Below are 27,210 nucleotides of genomic sequence, written 5' to 3' on the forward strand. Positions count from 1 at the left end.
CTGACAGTATTGGCTGAGAATTTCAGAGGTGAGATAGACAAGATGCAGGCAGTGCAGAGGCAAAGAGCCCCTGCTCGAAGCCTGGGAGCAAAACAGGATAATTGGCATGTCCTGAGCAATTTTGGAAACATGGGCACATTTATTTCATGCTTAGCTAACATGTACTGTATTTTGTGCAGTGAATAGTGTTTTTTTTCCTTCTGCATGGATGAGGTTTGCAGGTGCATATTCATGTGTACGTACAGCCTCCTACATGGTGTATATTAAATGCATTGAGGCACATGCTGCATTCATGTACGTCGGGGTACTTCTACATGGATTCAGAATCAACCAAGTCGCCCCTATTGTAACTGAGTGCAGGGTTTGGCCCTTAGTTTTTCTTTTATATGCTCCAAAGAAACTGTAAATCAGAAGAAAATCCAAGAAATTCAAGCCCCACTAAAGTCTCCAGATGCCAGACCTTTTGCCCAGGACTCCATTCCATTGAGGAAAGCGAGCGATCCTCGGAGAAAGCACAGGCAAAAGGAGCAGCACAAGGGAAAGGATCTTGATAGGCAGACAGGAAAATAAGTGGAAAGGATAGGAAGCCCTCCTAGGAGGCAGAACAAAAGCTGGACGAAACTATTATGGAGAGTCTCTATGTGCAGGCTGTGCTTTTTAGTCAAAGCGTTGGTAATGACTTACTCATATGGATAACAGGATTCACAGGACGCTTCAGAAAACAGATTACTGCTCCGCATGATTAATGCTCTGTATTTTCTATCCTGCAGCTGTAGCAAAAATTACCATTTTATGTTTTTTGTTTTTGTTTTGTTTTTAAAAAAAACACCTCTTGCGGAGATTGTATTGCGCTGCCAGCAAGCAAACTGGGACACCATATTTCCGTCACCTATGAATTTGTTTGTGCTCACCAGAATAACTTCTGTGTTTTGCTGTCTAAATAATCTATGCAAGCCTCTCTCCCCAGTCTTATCTCATTAGATGGAAGAATGTACTAATTTAAGACTGTTTCCTTGGTGAATCACCTGAGGCTTTCAAAAATGGTTAAGTTAAGCTCTGATTTTCCCTGTTGTCTTAGCTTACAACCAAGTGATCTTTCTTTAATGTGACTAGTGAGGAATGCAGCTTCCAGGCATTTGTGGTTCCAGTGATGTGGTGCCGTGCCCTGTCTTTCACCCAGGTAGCTGTCGCTAGCCTTGTCTTTATATCAAGGGCATTTCATGAAAATAAACATTTAGCATCACAACATAATTAAGAAGTGCACACAGCTCATAACGTATGCAGTGTTGCCAACTTCTCATTTTTATGGCAGACTATTAAGTCCAGACTCCCGTAGTTTTCTTCTCCAGCTCCTATTTTGATAAAACTTCATGTGGATTCAAGGGATTTTTGTCGAAGGTCCAGGGTCTATTTTTGTTGTCATATTTCCAGATCATACTTTGTGTGCGTGTTTGTTTTAAAGGGAAACCGAAGCATTTGCTAATCTAACCTTTCCTTTCCTTGAAGGGAAAAAAAAAATGAGGCTGGTCAAACTGGCGCTTGATGTGTGCTTGGCACTCGCTGCGGCTAGGAAGGTGGCCTGGTGTGTTTTCAATCAGCTGGTCTCCCCGCTGCCAGAGACTTGCCAGCCCGCAATACTGTGAATTACAGCAGCGCAGGGAATTTGCTGTGCCTGGCTCGTCGGCGTAGGACATGAGCTGGGGTTGGAAGGGGGGCTCTCTTCCCGTGTGTGGTTGTCTGCATAGGCTTTTGTGAAGGCTTTCTGAGGAAATGGATGCAATAGATGTCCAGCGTTAAGGGTATGGAGTGTTCGGTTAAAGGAATTGTCCCTTCGCCTCGTTACTCGTTTCCTTGCAACAACTTTTGTCCGTCATCCTACAAGGGGGTAAAGAGAGAATTTAAGCTGGAGGAGAAGCAGCTATTTCTCTGTACTGGGTAGTTGTGCCTGAAATAATATGTCAGTTGAGACTCACACCCTTTAATTTATTTTCTGTTTTTTTTGTGTGTGTGTGTGTGCAAGGTTAAAACCCTAAACCACTGGTGGGACTGATAACAACCCCCACTCTCCTCTGTTTCTCATTAGGTGGCAGTGAAAGTAATTGACAAGAAAAGAGCCAAAAAGGACACCTATGTCACCAAGAATCTGCGACGGGAAGGGCAGATCCAGCAAATGATCCGCCACCCCAATATTGCTCAGCTGCTGGATATACTGGAAACTGAGAACAGCTACTACCTTGTCATGGAGCTGTGCCCTGGTGGCAACTTGATGCACAAGATCTATGAGAAAAAAAGGCTTGAAGAGCACGAAGCACGCAAATATATCAGGCAGCTTATTCTGGCAGTAGAGCATCTCCATCGAGCGGGAGTAGTTCACAGGTAATCTTAACCTCTCTGGTAAAATTCATCTAAGAATGTCTAAGTGGCATTTATTGTTTCTGCCTTTGTTTATGTAAGAAGCAGATGTCATTGTCAAAATAAATTCCAGCCAGCTTTTTATTTCGACTAATTTATCTGATTTTGGACAATATAAGGTACCTCCCAAAAGCACTTAAATAAATGTGGGACTTCAAGTGAGCTCATGGGAGCCTTGTTGAGTCCATGGACTTAAAGATAGTCCTGTGCTTTGCAAAGGTAGGTCTCCTTTCCTTCTGGTAATACAATTTTGCTGCTTTAGAGCTTTGTACTGTCATCTACTAATGAATAAGTTCACTGTTTCTTTGAGAAGGTGAAAATACAGCAGTACAGTGGAATGAACTGATTTGCCCAAAGCCCTCCAGTCACTTAGCTGGGACAAAGCCAGAATTGGATCAGAGAAGACCACACTCTTGCTCCTCTGCTCTTCCACTAATTATATTCTCCCCCGCAGAACTTCACAGGACTGAAAAATAGCAAAAAAAAATGCAGAGTATGGAACTGCGCAGTTCATCTCTCAGTGCTTCTCCAGAGAGATGCAAAACTGCTGCAATGGGTCCTAAAGAGAAGGGAAGAAAGATGCTTTTAAACTAAGTGTGACTGGGGTGTGTATCCACTTGGAGAAGAACAATGGGGAATTAAAAGTTAACTTGGACTCAAGGGGAAACTGGACAGGTTAATCAAAGAAATCTACTGCTGAAGGTTCCTGAATAGAGTGTCTACCTCTGTCTGAGGAAGCCTAAGCAGCAAACGGTTAGAGGCTGGGAGGGGAGTACATGGGAAGTATATCACACCACCATTGCTTATGCTTTCGCTAGCAACATGCAGGAGGGTGGGCTAGAGGGGCCTTCTGTCCAACCCACTGTTCTGCCTCCTCTATTCTTAGGTGTATTTGTAGGATGCTGACTGCAGTTCCCGCCTGGGGTCCCACGGACACGGCCTGGGGCACTGAGCGAGTTGTGTAGGCCCTGTCCTCCAAGTTATTTAGGCCCGTAGCAAGGGCTGGACACCTGAGTATTTGCAGGGTACGGGATCTTCGTTCACAGGGCTGTTCTGCTGCTGCAGAGGACGGAGGGCTGCCGTGGGCGCTCGTGCCCGGGGCCGCGGTGCCGGCAGCTGGCAGGGCGCCGGGGGCAGCGCGTAGCTGCTCGCCCGCTGGGCCCAGGTGTGCGCGGGGCTGCCCGCTGCCGCACGGCGCCCCGGGCCTTGAGCTCGGCGCGCTCCCAATATGCGTTTTTGTCTCTGCTTGCTCGCGGCGATCCGTTAGGAGCAGGTACGTAGGTATACAGGTGACCACAAGCGAGGCAAGGCCTCATCTCAAGCCAAATTTGTGGTACCACTGGGATATGTCTGAGCAGTAACCAGGTCTGTTTTGCAGATTCTCTGAAAGCAGCTGAAGTACTGTCTCCTTTGAGAATTAACCCCTTAGTTTGGCGCATAAAACGGATCTCTTTAGTGCTTTAAAGTATATATATATATATATATATATATATATATATATATATATGTGTCCCATATGTACAGAGAGGGAGGAAGGAAAAAGCAGATCAAACTTTATGGGACTGGCAGAGAAAAAACCTGTCAGGGACAGATGGACATATTTAGCTTTCAACAGTGACACTGGCCATCAGCAGTTCCTCTCACCAAAAAACTTCCTTTCTGCCTAATGGCTGAAGTGCTTACAGGGAAACTGGCAGGCCTGACTTTGATGCCTCTCTCTGCCAGAGAGGATTCAAACCCACAATTTGCATGAAAATAACTCATTCACTAGGTGCGATGGACTCCACACTCCACGGGGCTGCGGTGGCGGAGAGGAGGCAGGAATTGTGGCTCTGGCTGCAATGTGCCCGCGAGGCACCTGGGCCCGTGCACCGGAGCTGCGTGCCCGGAGCAGCCCCAGCCCTTGCCCTGTCTCTTCGGAGCACGAGGGGCTTCCCAGGAGCACAGGGAAGAAGCAGCTCTGGGAATACGGATGTGCTCTGCAGTGTCCAGTGGCTGAACTCTGACCATCTGGGTAACAGCAAAGCACCATCCAGCACCGTGGCAGTAAATTAGCCCTCACGCTGCAGGAGTGAACACCACCCACTGTATTTCTCGAAGCCATTTTCCGTGGGAGTCTTCCATTGAAACAACGAGCAGGTCCAACTCTGTTTAAACTCATAAAATTTGACAGCATCACAGGCAGTGTATTTGCAAGTATTTTCTCCAAGGGCTTAGCTATTCAGTATCTTTACTTTTTTGCTACAAAAAAAACAGCCAGCAGAGCATAGAGGCAAAAGAAAACAGTAGAGGCACAGTCTGAAGTTGTTGTATTGGCTCTGTGCATGCAAGAGGGAGGAGGAATAATAGTTACCCCAGGAGTTTTTCTTGGGCTTTTGACCATGGCAGCTCTAAAAACAGACTACTCCATGAGCAGCTGAAGAAAGGGAAAAAAAAGATAGTAGTGCAGAAGTCTGATTCATTCTCACCCTGGATGAAATGACAATGTTCTGTTGTTGTTCTTGTTGTTATTTTTAAAACGGTTAAAAAATAACAGCACTTTCATCTATATGGTGATTCGTGGGTGTTCACATTCACTGCATGCGAAACAAAACGCAGCATCGTAGGCCAGGAAGTGGACAGCTGTTTGTGTCCCCTTCCAAATACTTTCGTCATTCATTCATGTTGATTTGGACAGAATGTTTAAAGGAAATTAAAGTATTTGTTGGATATTTCATTACAACAGCCACCAAAGTGTTTTTATCTGCATTGTTCAGTGAACGATGTAGATTATTTGCTCTTCTCTATAACTCAGGATGGAAAAAAAAAAGAAGCAGATTAATAAGTCATATGAAATTTGATTACTTTAGTTAATGAATATTGCCTAGCCATTTTCATGATTTATGATCAAGTCTTGGCGTGGTAGAAAAACACTCTGATCTTTGGGCAAAAAGTGGGACCCAGAACTCAAAGGGAGTGTCGTAAGAAGCACTGAGACAGGCAAACAATCTGAAATTAAAGAAAAAACACCCAACAACTTCAAGAGCCTCGTTTTACTTTAGAGATTGAAAAAAAACTCCCTATGTGTTTGACCACATAGATGTGTTTGAAATCCTATATATCTCTCTGCTACGATGGGTGAACATGGCAAGTTTCTGAGTGCAGTAGTTACGTCTTCGGGGAGGAGTGTCAAGTTTTCAGAAGTCTGTGGCTGCCTCCTGAAATAAAAAAATGCCACTGCCATAAATATAATTTTGTGTAGTCGTTTGTGCTCCATTGCTTTTATCAGAAGAGCTGGTTGGTTGCTAAAAATATACATGCAACAAGCTCAGCTGTGAATCAGGTAGGAATATTTATCTCCCTCTGACAGAAGAAAACAAACCCAAATGGCAGTATCTATCTGGTGAAGCTTTCTCTTTTCAGAGGGTGTTTACATAGGCCTTCATGCTGTCAAAAAGCAGGATGAACAATAAGCCCCTTGGGAGCGCAAGGACAACAGAGAAAATGAAGTGAAAGCCTTGGTGCTTGCAACTGCATCCCACAGGAAATTCTCAACAACCCTTTTAAAGTAATTTTAACAAAATTCAATCCCATCCAGTGCAATTACTGTCAGAATGTCAAAGGAAAGAATTTAATAATGTGTTGGTAGCAAAGATACCTTTCTGTATTCCCCCTTTTTCTGTCTTCATGGCAGTATATTCATACCTTTCCCTGCCATTTTGTAATTAAAAGCAGCTCAGGCGTTTGAAAGACGCACACAAATCGGGGGATTGGAGCGGAATTTGTGTATTTTTCCATAAGCTCCTGCCTCCCTCAGCCTAGCCAGCTGAGAGCAGCAAGGCAGTGCCGGATGAGTCAGTTGTTCAGGACGTTACGGGATTCCGGCTTTGGTACCCGTTACTTTGACATGTTAGCTTTGATAACTTCCATCCTATTAATTTTAAGTGCCAGGAGTCTGGCTGCTGATGCAATATTTATGACAGATCCTGCGCTGTGGAGCAAAGTCTCCTTTTGAAGTGCAAAGCTGGCTCGTCTTCCTCTTTCATGACAGATTTCCAGATTACCTTTGGGCATTCGCTTGCCAAATACTCCGCCGTAAACAAACCACACGAGCTGCACGTGATTTTAGTGAAGACAATGGGCTGGATTCCTCTTTTGCAGAGATAACCACATTGAAAGGAAGCAGGCTCGGTAAATATTCCTTTGAAATGGGTATCGAAGTGATGATGAACCCCAGTCTCTGCAACCTCCCCAACTCCCCTGCAGCTCCTTAAAGGGCCTGTGGGCTGGGAGCAAAGGAGGACTTTTTGTGATTAAAAAGTAAAATGTAGGAGACAACAGCCAACTGCTACCTAGATATATTCTTCGCCTTTGGCCACCTTCTTCAAGGAGCTCAGACTGGTTTCTCTTTTTTTGTTGTTTTTTTTTGCCTGATTCATAGGACTCTTGTGTCTCTAAGACTGGTTAACACGGGATATTCTTGTTAAATGGCAGCAGGTAAATGCAAATACACCCACTTGGTTCAGCGTCACACCAAAAAAAGTGCTCAGAGATTGACATGGACTTAAAAAAAAGAAGATCATTAGATCAGTTACCACTTAGTGGCAAATCTGTTGAGAATAGACATATGAGTAAACATCTTTAATTAACCAGATCTGATTGCAGTTTATAGTGAGGCTATATTAACTTCCTATTAATTATTATTTTTTCCCCAGATACTTTTAAAATTCCCTTTAATTTTTATCCTTGTCTATTTTTATTTTTTAACCTTGCTTCCTTTAAAACATTTTCTTTTCTATTTATTTTTAGCTCTTCTATCACTCATTTATTATCCTAATTGCCTCCATGTCTCTTCTGCTCAATTTTCAGCTTTCATTCATACACTCTCCTTCCTTTATTTTTAAAATCTTACCTCTTTTTATCTAACATTTAAATTCAATGCTAAAATTTGCTCAGAACTTCCAAGCACTCTCGCTCCTCACTTTGAGCCATTATACTGAGTGTCTTGGTGTATCACTTGAAACCCCATTAGGTTCTGCTGATTTATTTCTGTTTTTTTTTTTTTAAATTGTTATTTATTTGTTTCTTAATTCCATGCTGCTCTTTGGGCACCCTTTCCTGTTAAATCCCCAGCCTTGGAGTCTTCCTAGAGGCTAACCACGTTGCCCATGGCTCTGCAGAACTTTTCGTGACAGACGTGGAGCCTTGTGCTAGGAGAGGGGTCTCGCAGCAGTAAGATTTTGGTTTTCCTAAGTTAATGCACTAAGTCATTGTCAGAGGAGGTCAGGCCTTCTGCCTCTGCACTTGTATTGACTGAATTACGCCGCTTCTCCATGAAGTGAATTTGTGCCGAAGTATTTAACTGCTGAGTACACAAGACAGTCTTCTCATTAGAAAAGTCTTGTGTTAAGCTAAAGGCACAAAGAGATGCTGAATATAGCATCGAATACCTGCAACTTGCAAAACATTCTCCTTAGAGTTGTGTATTATTTCCCCTGTTTCTTTTAACATATGAGGTGAGAAAAAATCTGCCTAATTAGAGTGTTGAAACATCTGTTCAGTTCAGAGGACGTCCTTGTGGTTGTATCTGTGAAGTGGGAGACATCCTACATGCAAAGGCTCCTCTACTTCAGGTACTTATTTGAAAGACAGCCTGGATATAAAAAGACAGTTGGTCACTGCATTTTTTTTTTTCTAGATCCATTCTTGTGAAAGGCCTTTGGTTTGGTTGGTTTGGTTGTCTTACTTTAGTACGCACTGTATCTTCATCTGTAATAAAGGCTTTCCTCAAGTGCTGCCTTCTCCTTACAAAGGCAAGATAGCACAGATGTCACTGACCTCCCGTACTTACACCTGATGGCTTTATTATCCAGAATTTTCCTAAATATATCGAGTGAAGCATCATTACTTGTCTGAGCTGTTGATATCCTGGCATGCTAATTACTAGAAACAATTTATATCTGGACTCGGGGTGGGAAAAAAGGGTAAAAAAGACACAGTCAACCACCAGTAGTCACAGACAAGTTGGGTAGCAACCTAACTAATTTTCATACTATATTTAAAGCTTAGTCCGTAGGTGTTGGGTTTTTATGGGTGGAGGGAGATAAACTCTTGAATTTTTTTCTTACCTCAAACATGACTTAGGGAAGGACTACTACACTCTTAAATGGCAGAAGTAGATAAGGTGTATAAAGAAGTATAAAGTGAAGGAGGTACTCCAGTGTGTTTCAGAAGGAGACATTATTCTTATAGAAGGCAACTGCTTTCATTTTATCCTCTCTCTCCCAAAACTGGTCTTGACCCTGATCCATGAAGTGGCTCTGTCGAAGTCAAACACCGAGAAGCAGCAGAGCAGAGCAGAGCAGTACTGTCGAAAAAGCCTTAATATGAAACTTAAAATCTGTGTGGCTTCTCTTAGCTCTATCACAACCTTGGTGGATGGCACTGGGCAAATCATTCCAATTTCTGTGCCTCAGCTTTCACCTCTGCAGTATGAAATACTAGTCCTGGCTGCCTCTTGAGAAGAGGTTGGACATCTCATGCCAGAGGGGAGGCTGATCTGGTCCCCTTGCAGGCAGTGGAAGAGAACAGACGTTTGTCTCTTCAGAGCTCTGCAGAAGAGCACTTACTCTCTGTCTGCAGCCGAAAAAAAGACTGTGGTTATGAAGAGTAATTAAAAAATTACCTCCGATACCAAGAGCATGTATTTGAAATGCTTCCTGTGTCTAAGATTTCTGTGAACTTTTAACTACATACAGAATTCGAAGAGACTGACTGATTATGGGGCTTACTCACAAATGATTGGAAATTCATTTTGTGCATGGAAAAACTAGTGTGAAGTTGTACATGAAAGCTCTGGAGAGGAGGCAGTGTATGGGGGTTTTGGCTTTGAATGGGGAACCATGTATGCTGTGTTATATATGAACCTTGTAAATAAAATGAGAGTGACAGGAAGTTGCTTCATCATTTCAGAGGCTCACTCAAAATATTTTGTTTCTTTCAGAGACTTGAAGATAGAAAATCTGTTGCTAGATGAAGACAACAATATCAAGCTCATTGGTATGAAACCAGTTTGGCAATTCCAGTAATTGAAATTGGTAGTCTTATAAAGAATTTTTGAGACTTCATAATCCTCCATGTGACAACTGCTAATGTTGCTACAGAGAGGAGCTGGGAGAGTATAGATAGCAATCAAGCTGTTCCTGACAGCATCTTGCGGAAAAAATGTTCCAAATAATTCAGCTTTCACTGGGTATGGGCATAATCCTTCATCTTTTAAGCAACAGTTCTCCTATTTAAACCAGAAAATTTGTAAAGGATTAAAGAATTGACCCCACAGAAGTAATTTGTTTCGTTACTTTGGTAATTTCAGATTTAGTGAGGGATGGATTCTGCCCCCATTATGCATATGCTTCCGTTGAAGTCAGTGGGAGTTGCACACATTTATAGCAGCTGGCAAAATTTGGTCCTCTATTTATATTCGTTACATTTGCTTCCAAAATCCAAAGAGGAATTGGTGTAGAGGTTTGTTTAAAAAAAAAAAAAAAGTACAGGAGAGTCTTGATTACAGTCAGGAATCAGTTGTATGCAGTGCTCAATTCATTCAAGTTGTGCAGATATTTTAGATTAATCATCTGTGAGTATAGTCTCTTGCTGTGTTTGTGTAGCTCCTGTTAATGTTAATGTGGGCATTGAAAAGGAAATATGTCCCTCATAAGAAAAGAAGAATCTGTTTATGTTTATTTCCATGCCTACACTTTTGCCAGCAGCAGTTTCTGTGGTTGCAGACTTAAAAAGTAGACTGACTTTCTTTCCCCAAAAGGTTTCATCATCTGAAAAGTGATGAAAAACAAGAACAAAACTCAGGTCAAGTAGACAGTCACTGTAACGTATAAAGCACACACATTTCCAGACAAGTAAGAGGGGTATGGTTGATGAAATTCAAAATATTCAAAATCTGCCTAGGGAATTTAGTCTTGAGAAAAATTGCCGTAACTTTTAGTCATTTCTCAGTAATGAATCAAATGACTCTTGGAAAATAATAGCAGAACAGAATGTTGCATTACCTCAGTTCGGGGTCAAGAGGCCACATATATGAATCATTCTTCACTAATGATGGATACCACCCATTATCTTGATTTAGCAGATAAGAGAGACCAGATGGTTTTTAACAGATAAGAACATCTGATAAATGTAAAGAATTTCTATAACTTTCTCATTTGGGGTGTTTGTTACACAACAGCACATAAACTCGACGTCCAAGCCCAAATCTAATCAGATGATGCATGTGCAATTAAAACTTTTGTGCCAAAAAAAAAAATTGCAGAAGTCTTCCTACAGCCTTGTTGGCTTCAGTTACATAGAAAGGTCTCCTCACAGTGGGTGAGGAGGGAAGAAAGGAGGAGACAGTCGCTCTTCCATAGACCAGCTAATGTGGAAACAAACTGTCCTCGGGTCTGCAGCCCGACATTTTAAGCAAAGCATTTGTACACAGTATGTGTCTCGAAACAATAATCCAACTGTCTGACTGGGTATGTGATGGGAGGAGAAAGGTAGCTTTATGAGTAATAATTTGACTGGGAGTAAAAGGAGGTGGAAGAGCGGAGTTGGCTCAAACACTTGCATTTTGTCAGCAGTTGGCATAAATCCATTGTTTCAGATCCTCCTGTCCTGTAAGGAAATCCTCCGATTTAGTTTTCCAGAGAAGCCACAATGTGATGACCCAAACCCTGTGGCTCTGGCAGCTGATCATCCCAAAGGGATGGGTGGTCTTCTCCTTTCCCCACGTGCTCTCATCTGGCTGCACGTGGGGCCAGAGCTGGAGTGGGGATGGCCCAACCTGGCTTCGGCTCCCCAGGCGCCTTCCCTTGGGCAGGGTGCCACTGCTCTGCTCCCGCCTCACCGGCACGTCTTTCCTGGGAGGGAGCAAAGGAGGGGTTTGCTGCCAGCTTTCGGCTGGCGTCAGCCTTCCCAGGACAGGGGAGGTTTCCCAGCATCTGTCTCTGGCTGCTGTGGAGACCAGATAATTCGCTCCTCTTCCTCCTCCTTTTTCATCACCTTGTTCAGATCATCTAGTACTTAGGAAAATATTTTCCTAGTTTGTCTTTCTACAAATGCACTGGGTCTGTGCAGGCCATGGTCTTGCCCCGCGTGTTTTGTGGAGTTACATGCTACATTTCAAGCTTGAGAAAAGAGCTGTAAAATCAGCTACAGAAGCATCTCATCTTAATTTTTTTGGGGTGGGAGCTTTGTCACTGTGTCTCGAGCAGCAGCAAATGCACTAGTACCTAGCGAAATGATTTTTATCTTCTAACTGTAAAAAGAGAGAACCCACAGCAGAGAAAGAGAAGGCAAAGAGTAGAAATATAACATGACCTGACATTGCAAGTCCCTGCTTGCTTGTGCATTTCAGTGAGAACTAGATTCCTCGAATGCCCTTCTTGGTGCAGCTGCTCAACGCCAGCTCGCCGTTGTCGCTCCTCTAGCCAGGTGATAACATGGTTTGCACTGCGTGCTGAGATATTGCTACTGGAAACATTCCCTTTGCCGTGTTAAGTGGACTCGTTCTTAGCAGCTTGTTAAGCCACAGGTCTGAGAATATCCGAGCTGGAAGCGATGGGAACAGGTCATTTCAGCTGCCAATCTTTGATGGTAGGTGTCAGAGGATTAAATGGACACCATGGCATGGGGCATGGAAGGCTCCTGGCCTTTCCTTGAAGGACCACCAACCAACACAAAGGCATTTGGTGTATAAGTAGCTCTGCTGGCATACCCAAAGGTCAAACTGCTCCATAAGCCCATGCTTTGCGCTAAGGGTTTTGTTATTTGACAACATTTTCCTTATTCTAGCAATCACAGTTCCATAGATAGTTTCATAGATTGCCTTACATCCGTGGCTTAGTGCAGATTTCCTGGAGGCATTAAAAAGCAGTAATGTAATGCGATCCTTTGACAGTACGAACACTGGGGGCTGTGGAGTTTCCATGTCATAATATTTACTTTGGAAAACCAAAGATGGCCTTTGGTCTGAATTCTGTAGTTAGCTGAGCTAGTTAAAAAAAAAAAAAAGAAAAATCCCGAGATAGAGACAGTAATGGCAGTAACATTATCAGTGCTACCACTACCATTCTTAGCAAGATAAAGATGCATCCTTAATAAAAATCACGCTGCAACCATGATGTGCTGGCACGATGTTAAGAAAATTTCCCTTTCTTTTGCGATAAAGTCCTTGTGTTTACACTCATCTTTAGTTTCAATGAGCACTAGTAAAAAGGAAAACAGTGTAACAGCCTAGAGTAAGTGAATAAGCTAGATATAAATGAATAAACTGTTTACAGTTGAAGCAAATGAGATAGATAGTGAAAGTTTTCTCCAGAGAAATGCAATGAAGTTTTCATTGCATTAATAATGATGCAGAGATGCTGGTTTCTGCCAGCTCAGATTATAGCCATTATGTACTTTAACTGTAAAGCGTTATATTAAAATCATGTAATTTTGAGACGATATGAAAACAGAGTGAAAACCGTGTAGATTCAGGAATTTCAAAAGGTATTTTTCCATTGAGATAACACATCTCAAACCATAGCCAATAAATAACTAAATAAAACAGGTCCTCAGAGGTTTTTGAACAAGCCCCAGGGATAAGACATACCCAGCAGAGATGATTAAGCAGCGTCCTCAACAAATTGCTTTCCATCAGAGGCAAGGAAACCGTGTTTTCCAGCCAAAGCTCTTCCAGCCTCTGCGGGTGTTTGGACGGGATGCCAGGGACGCTGGCTCTGTGCTTGTCCTCCTCCTGGAGCGCCAGGCAGCCAGGCGCAGGGCGCTGTGCAGTCATTTGGGCTCTCCAATTCACACAGCCCTCCTTCTGGTTTTGTTTTGTGTAAGCGTTACTCGTCTCTAGCCTGGCTGGGTCCTAAGGGAACATTCCTGTGCGGATGCGCTGTCTGCCTGTCAGCGTGCTCCTCGTACCTTGGGAGAGGCTTGTCTGATTTCAGCTACATTTAACATAGGAGTAAATGCCAAAAGACACACAGAGGGTGCTGCGTTAGAGGCACTCGGATGCAAGACACAAGCCTGCAGGAAGCAGGATTCGGTAGTTGGCTTCTCCTAACTGCCTTACTTATGGATAAGACAAGTTCCATTTTAAGCATACATACATTCTGGGAATTTTTAGCAAGACTGAATTTTAAAAAAAAAAAAGAGAAAACAAAGATGTGGGTCTTATTAATAACAATATTGTTGTTGCAGATGTTAGCAGTAACAAGTTATTAATAAATGAGAACATCTTTGTGATCTCTCTGGATCATCTGGATGTGTCTGAGTATCACAGATTCTCGCTGCAAAACACCATCAAAGTTTCCTATCCATTTGCATAGCTCAAGCAGTTAGTTTGCTCTTGCTATCTCATGTTTGGCCAGGAACAGGTACCTCTCTGTGGCCTTGACAAATTCATTCTGCTTCTGCGATGCACCTATAAAACATTGCTGCAGAAACAGTTTTCACTGTCTCTTAGCTTTACTCATGTCATCCCTCTCTTTGCAAATTCCCCACTTGCTTCCCCATGTCCAATCCAAGGTGTCTTCACTTGCAAGACCCTCTGCCTCCTGTCCTGCTGGTGAGACCCAGCTGGAAGCCGGCTCCACCGTTGTCCTCGCCAAAGGGCTTTTCGTGCTTGCTGGTTCAATTGCAGCGATCCTTTCTTAACCCCAGCTCCCCCTGCAGCTGTGCTGGCTCTGGAGCAGACAGGGGAGGCTGTGGGAACACCCTTCCCGGCGCCAGCCACCGCTTGGTGTGGCCAAAGGCTCTTGTGAAACGGCAGCGCCTTCTTGCCTCTGCTCGCTCTCCATGCCAGGCTTTGCTGGTCCTCTGTTGCTACTGCCAGCAAAGGCTGTTGCATACACCCGGGGCTGGGAATACAATAATTCAAGACAGAAGAAGGGAGGGGAAGCCAAATCAACGCGTTCTCTTTCTTCCCCCGAGTTTGCCCTGTGTTATTTCGAGCTGCGATGCTGACTCTGCGGCCCTGTGTTGTGCATCACCACAGTAGTCCCAGGAAGCAGACAGATTCCCTACTCCTGAATTTGATGGTTAATTTACACAATTTAGTGGAAAATGGTGAAGATGTAGCGCGTAAACTTGGCCACTTGGTAACATACTGCAACAGTATAGCATCTGAGGCAGCCTGAGGCTACTCTCTGCCCCATACACAACATCTAATGTATGAGACAAGTTCAGCTGTTGTCATCCGATTCCCAGTGAAATATAGTTGCTTCACTTAGGCAATTGGTAATCGTGCATGCTCTTAAGATTTGCTTATTGCTTGCAGATATCTCTAATTACTGAGTACCTCAAAGAAACAAATTGTATAAAGATTTGCACGTGGATGATTTCTTAGGGAGTTCACTACTTTGTTTTTGAAAAACAAAAGCTTGCTCTTTTCCTTTGTGTTTTAGTGCATTTTTACAGTGTCTGTCTGTTTCCTAACTGTGTCTCTGTGTCTTTCACAGACTTTGGCTTGAGCAACTGTGCAGGCATCTTGGGTTATTCTGATCCGTTCAGCACCCAGTGTGGGAGCCCAGCATATGCAGCGCCTGAACTTCTGGCAAGGAAAAAGTATGGGCCGAAAATAGATGTTTGGTCCATGTGAGTGATTTCTTCATAATATTCATCATCTTTACCTATTGCTCGAATCAGAAACATTATTCAAATAGTTAGCTGCCACGAGCAAAACATGCTGTTGAATTAGCATGATGCTGTGAACTGTGTTGCACAGATATTTTGATTTGAAATAGAACTTCACCGGCATGTATGTAGAGCAATAGAATATGAGGAGAGATGCTGGAGAGCAGTGTCCATCGTGCACTGTGTGTCAGACTGTGAATGCAGTAGAAGACAGGGGTTTGGCATGGGAGGGCCAACAGCTTGTTTTGTGTTCCCCAAAGGAACCTTAAACTCCTGCATGGGCTCTGGGTGTTCTCCACAGTCCTCTGACAGGAAAAGTGAGATCTAATCAGGTCATCGCTTTGAAAGCATAGTAATTAAAGGGGAAGAAAAAGTGGCCAGGAAACTTGGTCAGACCTTTGTGAGCTTCTTAGCGTGCAGACAAAAGAGCGGATAAGAGTCCCTGGTGCCAGAGGTAGAGGAAGTTGCAAACATGTTTTTGAGCCAATGCATTTGAGCAGTAGCACAGTTTTAGACTGTGCGACACCCTCCTGCTAGCCAAGACCAGGTGTCAGTTATCTTTGTCTCCCCTGGAGAGGAATGAACTGAACATGCAGAGAAATTAAATGAACTGTCCTGCATTTAGGACAGGAAATGGCTGGGTAAAAGTGCAGTAAAATCAAACAAAGGAGAATCAATGTGATCTCAAAGTCTGAGTTTTAGCTTTTGCGGTAGAATTGATAGATTTTCCGTCATGAGTGAACTGGGGTAATAAAATTTATGTGTCCGTTTGGAACTGTGATAATTTATGAGTTAAAAATTTTTATAGTGCTTTGAAAATGTAAAGTACTGTATGAGTGTTACTACTGCTAAGAAGAATTGGCCATAGATTATATATGAGACAGGGAGAAATGGTAGAATGTGTTTAACAACCTCCATCAAATTCACCTCTCAGTTTGATCTGTTGGTACCTTTTTAAACTTAAAGGCTCTTCAGAACTTGCCGTATTGAAGTTTCATTTGCAGTCTGTGCGAAGGAGAGACCCAGAGCTAAATTATCATATAGCTGCTTTATTTTTCACTGCAACAGTGGGTCTTCCGTCCACATCAAGGATGAGTTTACCAGCACTGTGGGACGCAGGCACTCTTACTGGGCCTGGAATGCAGACAAACAGCACAGCCATCCTTCTAAGCCATTCAACCTTTTCCAGCAATAATATCCTGTTCTTTCTTTTTTATCTAAGAAAAAAAATGTGGTTAACTGCTACCCTTCCTTGTAGTTGAACAAATAGTTGCTATGATCATGGTTTGTAATAGTGCGCTGCTTCAGTTTACTTTCTGTTCACATAAGTTTATTCAGCAGACTGGGGAAACAAATTCCCAAAGGGAGGAATTCCACCCGATTGAATTTGAAGCCATTTTAGGAGGGAAAACGAACAAGAGTACTCAAGCCACTTATCATGGCTAGCCTTGCTGGGTGTTTATAAGCAATATTTTTCCTGCTCTGAAAAAACATAATTCATAAATTCATACCTGATGTTTTTGCTCCTTGGAGCCCCTGCAGATCAGTGAAAATCCTTGGCTGTTGAACCGGCACCTCTGTGAGCAAACTTCTGGGAATTCCTGCCCAAATTATTGAGTGCAACAGGAGGGAAGTTTTGAGGAGCTACTTCTTCAACCTTTTGTAATAGGCATCAAACCTTAAAACAGAAAAAAGTGCAGTAACTAAATACTATGTTTTGCTTTTTGTTTTTTTCTCTGTTCTCTTGCAGTGGGGTAAACATGTATGCAATGTTGACTGGAACGTTACCTTTTACTGTGGAACCTTTCAGCTTGAGAGCTTTATACCAGAAAATGGTGGACAAAGAAATGAACCCGTTTCCCACTCAGCTCTCCACAGGTAATGGAAGGAGGGGGCTCAGGTCTGTTCGCACCCAGGCAGCAGCAACCATTGCATTGAACCCCAACCCAGAATGCTCATTGTGAGAAATGTTCTTCTTCAGTTTAGTCTCCAAAAGATTTGCAAGAGTTGCTGTATAACAACTTTTGCTTTGACTTTTGAACATAAGTCGGAGAAGTGCCAAGTAACAGTGGATATGAGAGAAGAACAAATCTGTAAAATCTCTTTCATAGAAATGGTCTGTTTTAAGATCTTTTTTGTTATTTTGATCATTTATTTTAGTATTGGGTCTGGGTGTATGAACACATTATTTTAAAATAATTTTGTCATGACCAGAAGTTGAGTGATGAGCTGCTTTGAATTAACTCACATTTATTATGGAATAATCAGTTGCACACAGAAGGTTGTTGTGGGATAGTGACCTGCAAGAACCCTTGTGTGTTCAGAAAATGTGAGGTTGTTGTTTGTGTTAATATTAGTTGTATTAATTCCTGGTTGAAAGCTATGTCACTAGGCAACAGAATCATTTTTAAGCTTATAGCAAGACTGTGTCAGTATTTGGAACAAACTCTGCTTTGTACTTAGTTTTTATTTTTGTAAGTTAAATTTTATGTTCATGGAGAGGTTCTATTCTCCTTATCTGGCAGACTGTTAACCAGGGACACTCAATGAAATTAAAACATTACAAAGACAAAAAAAGAGTAAAAGAGCGTATCTTTTTACTCGGTATCCTGATGATGGCAACCATTGTCATGAGGTTTAACAAAATGCCCATGAAAGTTGTGTCTCAAGATGAATTCTCCAAGTGCAGCTTTACCTGTATACATAAAAAGAAAATAGTTAAGGATTTTCTCGCAAAGGTTGTCTGTGGATCGAGTGTGCTGTTGTTTATTCCCTCAGCATCTGCATGAAGTCCAGTCCTTCTGCCAGCAGTTCACATTGCTGGCATGCTGTGAAGCGATAGCTTTACAAGTGAGCTGGGATGCTGCAAGTCTTGCCGTGTATTTGACAAATTACTGTTTGGTAACCCATTCTGGAGAATTGCCTTCAGGATTCAGTTACACAAAATTTAATGTTAAAAATGCCTTTTTAATGTTCTAGCATGTTCTAAAGCCCCACTGAGTAAATGAAGAGTAAGATTATGTGGACTTCTTCATGCTGTACTGGCATAAGTGCCAAACCCTGAGGCAATTACAGAGGTCCTCTTGAATTTGGGGACTTCGATGTCATAGTAAAAATGTACCAAGTTTGCCAAAAAATGTACCAAATTGGCCTGTACCAGTGAGACTTTCCCAGTAGAGATGCTACAGAAGAGCCATATACTGTATTCAAACCAATGGACTGTCTCCCTGATCACTGCTTTTTTTCAACTGCAGTAGTCTTTAAGTAGGAGATTTCACTGACTTTATTGGGATAACTGATGTGAGAAAGGTTGACTCACCCATGAAAGGCCTTTAGAAGATCAAACTTTTTGTAGCAAATAAAGGTAGTCACGGCTGCCAACAGACTTCATTCTACTCTTTCATTCATTCCAGCATTTTATTAGGGAGATTGGATTTTCTCACAGTTGCATATCTGTAGAATTCATAGCTTACTAACGTTATGCTCTCCAATGAAAACAGTATTTTGTTTCTCCTGTGAGAAGTATAGCAGTTTGAACTGTCAGAGATGGAAAATTAATGGAATAGATTTGAACATGTTAACCTTTACTCACTGTGAATAAAGGTATGCATCTGTTCTTGATTGAAGTCAACAGGCTTGCACATTCACTGGCTTGACAAACTGTGATTTAAGATGACATTTGTTCTTGCTGCTGTTAGACTTTGGGTCAGTAGATAGCAACTCTACTCCTCTGCTCTGCAAATTGTTGTACTAGTTAACCCCTTAGGTATTCAGATCTTTTACTTCAGTGTATTTTTTTTTTCAATTCACATAGGGATTTGAGAAGAGATTTTTTGCAGTAGACTGTTTGTGGTCGTTCAGTATGGTATCTTTCTCCATTTAATCTTACAGTTACCAAATGCACAGTTCCATCATAAAAGCAGCCATTGCTATCACTGAACAAGAGCGTATTTTATTTGTATTAGTTTAAATTCTAGGTAACCATGAGCACCAAAAGCAACTGTGTAGCAACAGAGAAAAATTGGGGTTAGTGTTTGATTTTCCTGCTTAGGAAACCATTTTTCATTAGTTTTTAAAAAACATAGCTATCTTAATATTGATTTTGGGTGAGCAGAGTTCAGTTGTTAAAGGAAGTTGGTGTTAACCTTGCACACATTCCTTGTTTCTCAGTTTATTGCTTCTGTATGTGTATAGTTTCCCTTTTCGGAGTGAAATGAAGCAGAGACTAGAAGAATACTTTTAAAAAGGTGGTTTTATAGATCCACAGTTTCTTTGTTTTGTAGGCTTTCTGATTTTTGACTGCTTGATGTATTTTCTAATGCTAAATAATCCCATGTCTTTCACAGCAGATAGTTTGAAAGATAAAATTAACTCACATTTGTCTTCAGTCATTACAACCTTTTGATTCTCTTTTTAAAGCATATCAAGCACTACACCTACTATCATCTACAACATGTGTGAGCATGTATTTCATGCTTTTGAAGCAGAGAAAAAAAGCATTACTCTTTATGAGAGTTAAGACATTGATCATTCGAACTCCAGGAATACACGGCTCATCTGATGGCTTGTATCCCGTCTATGAAATATAGAATATTTGCTTATAGTCAGTGAAGTCTGTCTTGAGAAGTTACTGCACCTTGGCTAGAAGTTTTCATTGCCAAGATCAAAGACGCAGTGTGGTCCAGCAGAGGAATGCCTAAATTCCTGAGAAATGTTGGCAATTGTCTATCCACGCTCGTATTATTTGGAGAAAGGATTTTGTTAGTTTACTGGTGGCTGTGTGAGGTGAAATGGCCTTACATCATTTTACCTGTCCAGTTTTTATGAGCAGCAACTGTATAGCTGACCCCAACCAGGCACGCACTTGCATGGGGCATTCTCTAAACAAGACACTAAGTTTTTCTAGCTCACGGCAAGGAAGATGAAAGCTGAAGATGGCTTGTAACCCAAACTCCGAGCTCACTCTCTGCTTCTCATCCTCACTGAGTTTAATATGCAAAAGGAATTTTAAAGAGAATTTGTGTTTCTCATGAAACTGGTCTTTTAATTGTCCAAAGAGCAAACTTTGCCCCCAAATTATACCCTGGAAACAAAAATTCCATCGCGTGCAGGTCACTGGCTAATCAGATTAGCGCTGTCCTTGAGTTGGTTGCATTCACTTACATAAGCGAGCGTTGCAGGGATAGCTCACAGGATCCTTTGTTCGTGGAGCTACTTGGTTCGGCATGAAAAATGACTTTGGATATAATGGGCCCAAAAATCAATGAGTTAGCTTCGTGTTTGCTTCCTGGGGAATTAATTTTGCACAGCTAACCAAAAAATGCCTCTCTTCCTTGTGCTGTCTAGCAGTTCAGATCAGCAAAGGTGCTGTTCCCAGTCTCAGCTGTGTTGCCCGAGTCCTGGCAGCTAGCAAACCACCCTGGAGGTCTCTCATCTCTGAATTTAGTTTCTCCCAGTCTGCATCTGTTGATCTTTGTAGTGCTTCAGAAGCTTCATTTAATTAGTCTGCCTTTTGCCAAGCTGGGAAAAAAAAAGTAAGATTTTTTAAGGAGACTTTTTGCTCTGTTGGGATCTAAGAAGGAACTTGGCTTGGTGCTGGTAGAGAGGGGTTATTTTGCACTGAGAAGGCTCTCAGAAGCTGTGGGTTGTGTGCATTTGGTAACAGAGAGGCAGGGAAGTACTGGAAAGATAGGACTAAAATAAGTGGACAGTGGATTAGTTAGTTTCTGATGTGGAGGGCTCTGCTCCCAAGAAGTGTGACGTGAGGGCTTTCAGGATACTCATAGAACAGTCATAACATCAACTCGCAGGAGATTTATGGGCCTGGATGCTGTCTCCTCCTGCTGCTTCTTCAAATCGTATGAAAATACAGAAACGTTGGGAGAGATTTAAACTGAAGTATTGCACATAAATCAGTGATCTGTGAGGACAGAAGGAAGCCAGCTCATGCCTAGCTGACCTGGTAAATACATAATCGTAACTCTCTCCTTCTCTCTCCCAATTATAAACTTCTCGACAGTAGGCCTGTGCTGAAACGGATAGTCTCTCGGCATCCTTTCCAACTGATGTTTGATTTTTGCAGGATGTTGAACACAGAGGTTACACAAGCTGTGAGGACTCAGCACCTATCGAGTCTAATCCTGATTTATTGGACAATCCCTTGCTTCCCTGTGCACCCATGTGCTCTGCAGTGGTGGTGCATCCTCACGTGGGAGGTGATTCGTGTGGGCTTCCCAAGCCAAAAGTGCTCAGGGAGACAACGCACATGCACACAGAGCACCTAGTCTTGTAAATGGGAACCTTTTGAAGGCGAGGGCCCTGTGTCTCAGTTAACATTTATGCCCTTTTCCAAAGGGCACATCATGGCCTTGTGGGCAGGCACGTTGTTCCCTGTGCATTGGGCATGGGGACGAGGGCTCGCGAGGGTTTGCGCTGTTATTTTGGTGAAATGTCGCTGCTCTGCTTCAGAATAAAGGGCAGGCTGGAGTGCTGTGCAAGTGAGACCACAGGTCTATAAAGCAGACCAGTGGGAGGACCAGTTCATAATTTCATAGTTTCGTTCTTTGTATCGCAAGCATTTAGGAGGCTTGTCTGCACTTATCAAAATCATGATGTAACTGTTGGCCTGGCTCTACCACAGCTTACCCAGAAGACGCAGCTCTACCCGCCAAAAAATCTCAGTCTTTTGTAGGTAGAGCTTAAAATGCTTTCCAGTTATATGGAATTAGATAAACTAGAAAGAGCCTTTTGGCAAACTATACCGGTCCTGAGGCTTTGTCAGTGAGAGGAGCAATTTATTTCATATACCTGATCAGCAAAGAAGTTCTAGCAAAACTTTTAAATACAGGCCAAGCTTCTGTTTAATCTAAAATACATCTTAATTGAGTCCAAACACTTCAGTTAGAAGTTTAATTAAGGTAACTTGGGAAACTATCCTGTGCCATGTGCAAAACAGAGCAGTGGCCGTGTGCTGCCAGTGCCTGATTTCTGCACTGGGTTCCTGCACAGGTTTCCTTAGTAAGTAGATGAGACATGCTCAGAAGTGTCTAGGATTGTAGCTCTGCTGCAAAAAAAGGTGGAAAAAACCCTCCAAGATCGTCATCGATCTAATTTAGAGAAAATTGTGCCGCAGCCACCACTTCTGCTTGCTGTTGGCTTAATCCTGGGTTCATTTGGCATCCCACTTGATGCCATCCATCCTTCTCTTTTGAAAAATCATTCTGCTTTAGTTTCTCCTAGAATTTAGTGTATTTGCAGAGAATTGCGAGGAGGACATAGTTCTTTGCTGTTTTCCAGTTGGTAAAGTAAATCCAGCCTTGATAATTTGGCTAATAAAGGCTAGAACTAGTTAAAACAGAGTTTGTTTTCAGCTCAGATATTGACTTCGTGTGAGCATTTAAGGGAATCACTTGACTTCTTTGTTCCTAACCATATAAGAAGCACATGACTCGCTAATGTCAGAAAAGTACTTCTTAGATTTTTTTTGCAAGAACGCCCTGAGGGATGGTTGAATGTCATTGCAAGTTGAAGGTTCACTATCTGAAAACAGAACAGAGCCCATTAAATTTGCTGTACTCTTTCGGTTTGGCTAAAGCCTCCTGCAGCTGATTGCAGTTTGGATGGAAGCCAGAAGAGAATTTGTCCTTATAATGTCAATGGGAGCAGCAAACCCGATTCTCCTTTCATTCCTCCCATCTCTGCATCCCTGCCATCCTCTCTACTCACGTCCAGTCTATCAATTTCTGCTTAAAACACAGCATGAATGACTTGCTTGTGACCTTGCCCTATTGTCCCCAGACAAACAGGAATTACATATTGGCTAACCTGCCCAGAAACTTCAAACAAGCTCTGTACCAAAAGACAGTTTTTCCTCTCTCATTTACAACTCTATATATCATTGTGTATTTTACTTACTAATCCCTTGTCAGACTTTTCTTTTTCTCAAGGACAGTAAACCAAAAGGAGAAAGTTGCCTAGTATATTCCGGATTAGCTGGCCATAGTATGGAGTTGTAACTCAACTACTGTGTTAAGTCGTAAAGCATATGACATTGCTGCTGTTTTTTTTCCTTAATGTTTTCGCAGCGGCCGTAAACTTTCTACGATCTCTACTCGAGCCAGATCCGGCAAAGAGACCGAACATCCAGCAGGCGCTTGCAAACCGCTGGCTTAATGAGAATTACCCCGGGAGAGCACCACCCAACGTCACGTATCCAAACAGGTATGGGAGGAGGAAGGGGGAAAGGCTGGCAGTGCCTAAGCGTGTTTAAGCACACAGGACTCTGGTGCTGCCTGTTTCACTGCTCGTGTGACAGGATCCCACGACGTTTCTGGATGTTGCTTTGGGGAGGCAATACAAGAGGTTGCTAGAGTTGTCTGTTGAGTATGTGTTTCCTGAAATGGTCAAGAGCATTTTTTTAAATCAGAAGATGGCATGTGATGTGTTTGCAGGGTGGCCTGGGATGCAGATCATATGAGTAATTGGCTCCAGACCCTAGAAAGGGCATGTGTGACAAATAGGTAATCAGTTTTGATCTTCTCCTTCGCTGTTGATAAAGCCATGCTATTTTTCCCATGGATACAATGTCTATTTGTGATAAACATATGAGGGGCTGTGGATTAGGTAAATATTATGCAAACAGTGATTAGGAAAGTCAAGCTTAAATGATCTTGCTTTGTTGATTCTTGAGCTTGAATACCCGTGCAGTGCTGAAGTGACTAAATGCAAACAGATAGCAAGTCTCACGGTCAGTCAAACATCCATCTGGTGAAAAAGGAAGATACTTGTGGTTCACTTTGGGCAGAATTAATCTTGCTTATCTTTAAACATTTGCAGCATAGAGTACACACATGAGCCACTCAACTGGAGCTTTATAGTTGGTGTAGAGAAATAAGGGTACCTTCTGGGGAGCCATTCATCTGACCTCTTTTTGGTTCTGCAAGAGGGTGTTTCTCTCCTGTGACTGTAAATTAAGCCTCTAGCAACTCACTTAGAAATATGTCTATATTTGGGTAGGTAAAACCACTTTCTTTTATCAGGGACCTTCAGCTATATTCAGCACAAATCTAGTACTTGTTCATTGTTGGGGTTACTAGCCTGCAGGACAAGATCCAAGACACAAGACAGTGACTTAAAGCCTAACTTTGTCTATGCAAAATTTCTGTCCTGCCTCACTAAGAGGCAAGTCCTTAAGAGGAGATCCCAACTTTCCCCTTGCAGTTTACTGAAGTGCCAGAGGTCTGATGTAGCGTAGGCCTAGGGTGTGAAGACTGAACCTTAACTGAATATTTGTACCAATGTTTTCCAGTCAGGAAGGTTTTGGTAGTCACCAGTTTGGTCATCTTTTCCCAGAAGCAGCCAGTGCTGTAGCCCTGCTCTACTTGTGCTTGCAGACAGCCTCCAGCATTCATTTGAAGACAAAACTGTACTAGTAGCCAACAGTTTTACTCACTAGCCAAATGTATAAAGCACTTTTCATAGTTGTAGGTCCAAGCTCTATGGGGCTGGAAGGACCTCCAACATGATCCCCTTACTGCTGTAGTGGCTGCTCTATAGAGGCTGCTCTGTAATAGGTCTCCAGCTCTCAAAATGTAGTTGGATGGATTTTGAGCAGCCTGGGTGCCTGTTGTCCAGAGGGAGACATCTGTGGAGCCATCCATTGAAATTAGGAGGGCAAATGTGAAGCCAGCTGCATTCAATCCTCTGACCAACGTGCAGAGAATATGAAGGTGTTCGTCAGAGCCATTGTTTTGCAAGGAGTAAGGCTGCAAACAGGCAAGCCTCATTATCACAACATCGGTGCCCTGAATTTAAGGGCAATTGAGTTAATTTGCATAATATGCTTTGCAGCAAAAGGAAATTCTGAGTTTCCATGGTGCACTGGACTGTACTAAAGTATCGTACATATGAACATTTTATGGTAAAGAAAGGGAAAACAAGTGTAAACTGAATGAGTCATTAAGCTAATGAAATCGCTGTCATAATGAGTCTAATCAATCTACTAAACATGGCATCTGTTTAGTGAATGTAAGTGTAACTGAGAGCTATATGGGTAATTTAATTCTCCTGCTGCATGTGTCTAATCTACAGAAAAGAGGGGAAAAAAGGAAGCATGGCTTGAATGTAATTTCTGATTTTTTTTTTTTTTGCATTTGTAGGTACCTTTTTATATCTATTTTTAAAATTTTCATTTGCAGTTGTCAGGTGTTTGTTGGATAGTGTTGGAAGCGTCCATAGAGTTAGCGGAGCCTGCTAGCTAGGTGACTTATAGGAGAGGGTGGTCTCTATTAAATAGAATAGCTGTGCAATGCTGTTTGTTTATGGAGTGCCCCTTAATCATTTGCTCCCAAAAGCAAGCAAGTCGAAGGTAAGAACAGATGAAAACACAATGTTGAACTAAAGGCTGTGTGTTTGCTCATGTGGATATGTTTGTGTATATGTGGTGGTAATAAGCCTTTCCTATAAAAACACTTTGAAAGGAACTATCAATGGAGAATGCTACTCTTTGCTATTAAAAAAATCAGTTCCTTTTTTTTCATTGTAATGTTTTTCTCATTACTTGATATGAAAACAAGAGAAATCTAGACACTCCTTATATCAGAACCCACTTTTTGTGATGAAGTCAGTGAAGCTGTAAAGGATAAAAGCTGTGCGGATTCTTTTCTTTCATTTTTTGGATGCTTCTTTAGTTTAATTAGCTTATGCCCCAAGCTTGACCTACCTAGAATTTGTCATAGTGGAGACTGATACGGAAAACCCCCTTCAGTTTGAAATATTTGAAGCCACAGCTTGCCTCCTTTTGAGCTTGCCTCATGAGGCATCGCTCGATTTGGCTTCAGCAGTGTTTCTCCAAGCTTTTTTTAGAGTATAAATCTGGATAAATCCCTGTAGTTCTGAAAAGCTCACCACGGAATTTGTAAGGAATCATTCTGTCTCTTAATCATGCTTTTATGACACAAATGAGAAACTCTATCCTGTTCCTTAAATCCTTTTCTGTCATTTTGGGGGTACCACCCGTTGTTCCTGAGACAGGAACAAGGTACGGAAGGGGAGAGAATGGAGATAAGGTGGAAACAAACAACAAAAAAAGCATTTTCAAGGAAATATTCTCCCAAGATTTTTATAAGCTTTCTTTTATTAAAGAAATTCCCTAAAGGCAAGTAAAGATTTCTCGCTTTTCTTAGCACTTCAGGTAGAAATTACTTGAATTTCCTTTACTGTCCAGATGCTGTAAGGTCCAATGACTAAGATAAGTTTTGCTTACGAGCTTAAGGAAAAAAAAACAAAGCACACATTCCTTTAGTGAAGAGTGTTAATAAACATGCCTAAGAAAGGAAAACATGAGCTCTTTGAGATTTCCCAGGCTTTGTTTAACTGTTACCCACATCCTTCTTGTACCAGACCCAGTCTGATCTCCAGGGGTACCTAGCACTGCAGGTGTCCAAAGCAGTGGAACGGCAGAGCAGGACTGGGAAAGGTAGCAGCAGGCTGTGAAAAAAAACACATAACCTAAGCTCCACTGAGTTGTTTTAGCCAGATATTAGACTAGATGTGAAGAGCAGGGAATATCCTGAAACAAAACAAAGCCCAGTACTTCTTTGGCAATGAATGGGAGTCGATGGGTACATGTGGGAATCTGGCCAACTCATTTGGATGGCTAAATAGGAGCTGAGTTCGTTGGGAAATCTGTTTTTAACATTATGCTTCTGCTTATAACCCACGTGTGTATAGCAGCAGTGTTACCATATTCAGAGCTGCTGTAATAACCCTCCCTTCATCTCTCTGTCCTCTGGGATGAAATTCCCTTGCTCCTTAGTGTAGGAACATTGGGTGGCAGGTAAAGGCAGAAGTTGAACACCTTGGTGTTTGCTTACAAGAAAAGGGACATTTCAGAAAGCAGAACGTAGCTGCCAGGGTTGGATTTTAGCCCTTTTCCTTCAGAACCAGCCAGAGGGTCTTGAAGGACTTTACTGGTCGCATCTAGGGTGACCCGTGGCATCCTGAGCATCCTGGTGCCATCTCCCCACGTGGCCCAACAAACAAGAGGCTGCTCATCTTGCTAGCCCAGCGTCACGCAGGGCGTGTGGTTTCCATAGATGGTGCCGACAGCGTGCTCTGCCTCTCTCCCTCGTGCAG

At 42.3% G+C, this 27,210-nt stretch overlaps 1 protein-coding gene across 3 annotated transcripts in view; it reads left to right on the forward strand.

Moving 5' to 3' along the window:
- The window catches only part of HUNK (hormonally up-regulated Neu-associated kinase), a 52,182-nt gene that overhangs the window by 14,612 nt on the left and 10,360 nt on the right, over positions 1-27,210 (forward strand). For all 3 annotated transcript variants that reach the window (XM_088528949.1, XM_088528950.1, XM_088528951.1), the window contains exons 2-6: positions 2,084-2,376; positions 9,395-9,450; positions 14,901-15,036; positions 16,826-16,953; positions 23,160-23,295. In XM_088528949.1, coding sequence (XP_088385075.1) covers positions 2,084-2,376; positions 9,395-9,450; positions 14,901-15,036; positions 16,826-16,953; positions 23,160-23,295 — 749 coding nt within the window. The remainder of the gene's footprint in view (positions 1-2,083; positions 2,377-9,394; positions 9,451-14,900; positions 15,037-16,825; positions 16,954-23,159; positions 23,296-27,210) is intronic.

This window comes from Tinamus guttatus, unplaced genomic scaffold, assembly GCF_059628265.1.
Source record: "Tinamus guttatus ecotype Peru unplaced genomic scaffold, ASM5962826v1 Tinamus_guttatus_pri_ptg000318l, whole genome shotgun sequence".
Lineage (NCBI taxonomy): Eukaryota > Metazoa > Chordata > Aves > Tinamiformes > Tinamidae > Tinamus > Tinamus guttatus.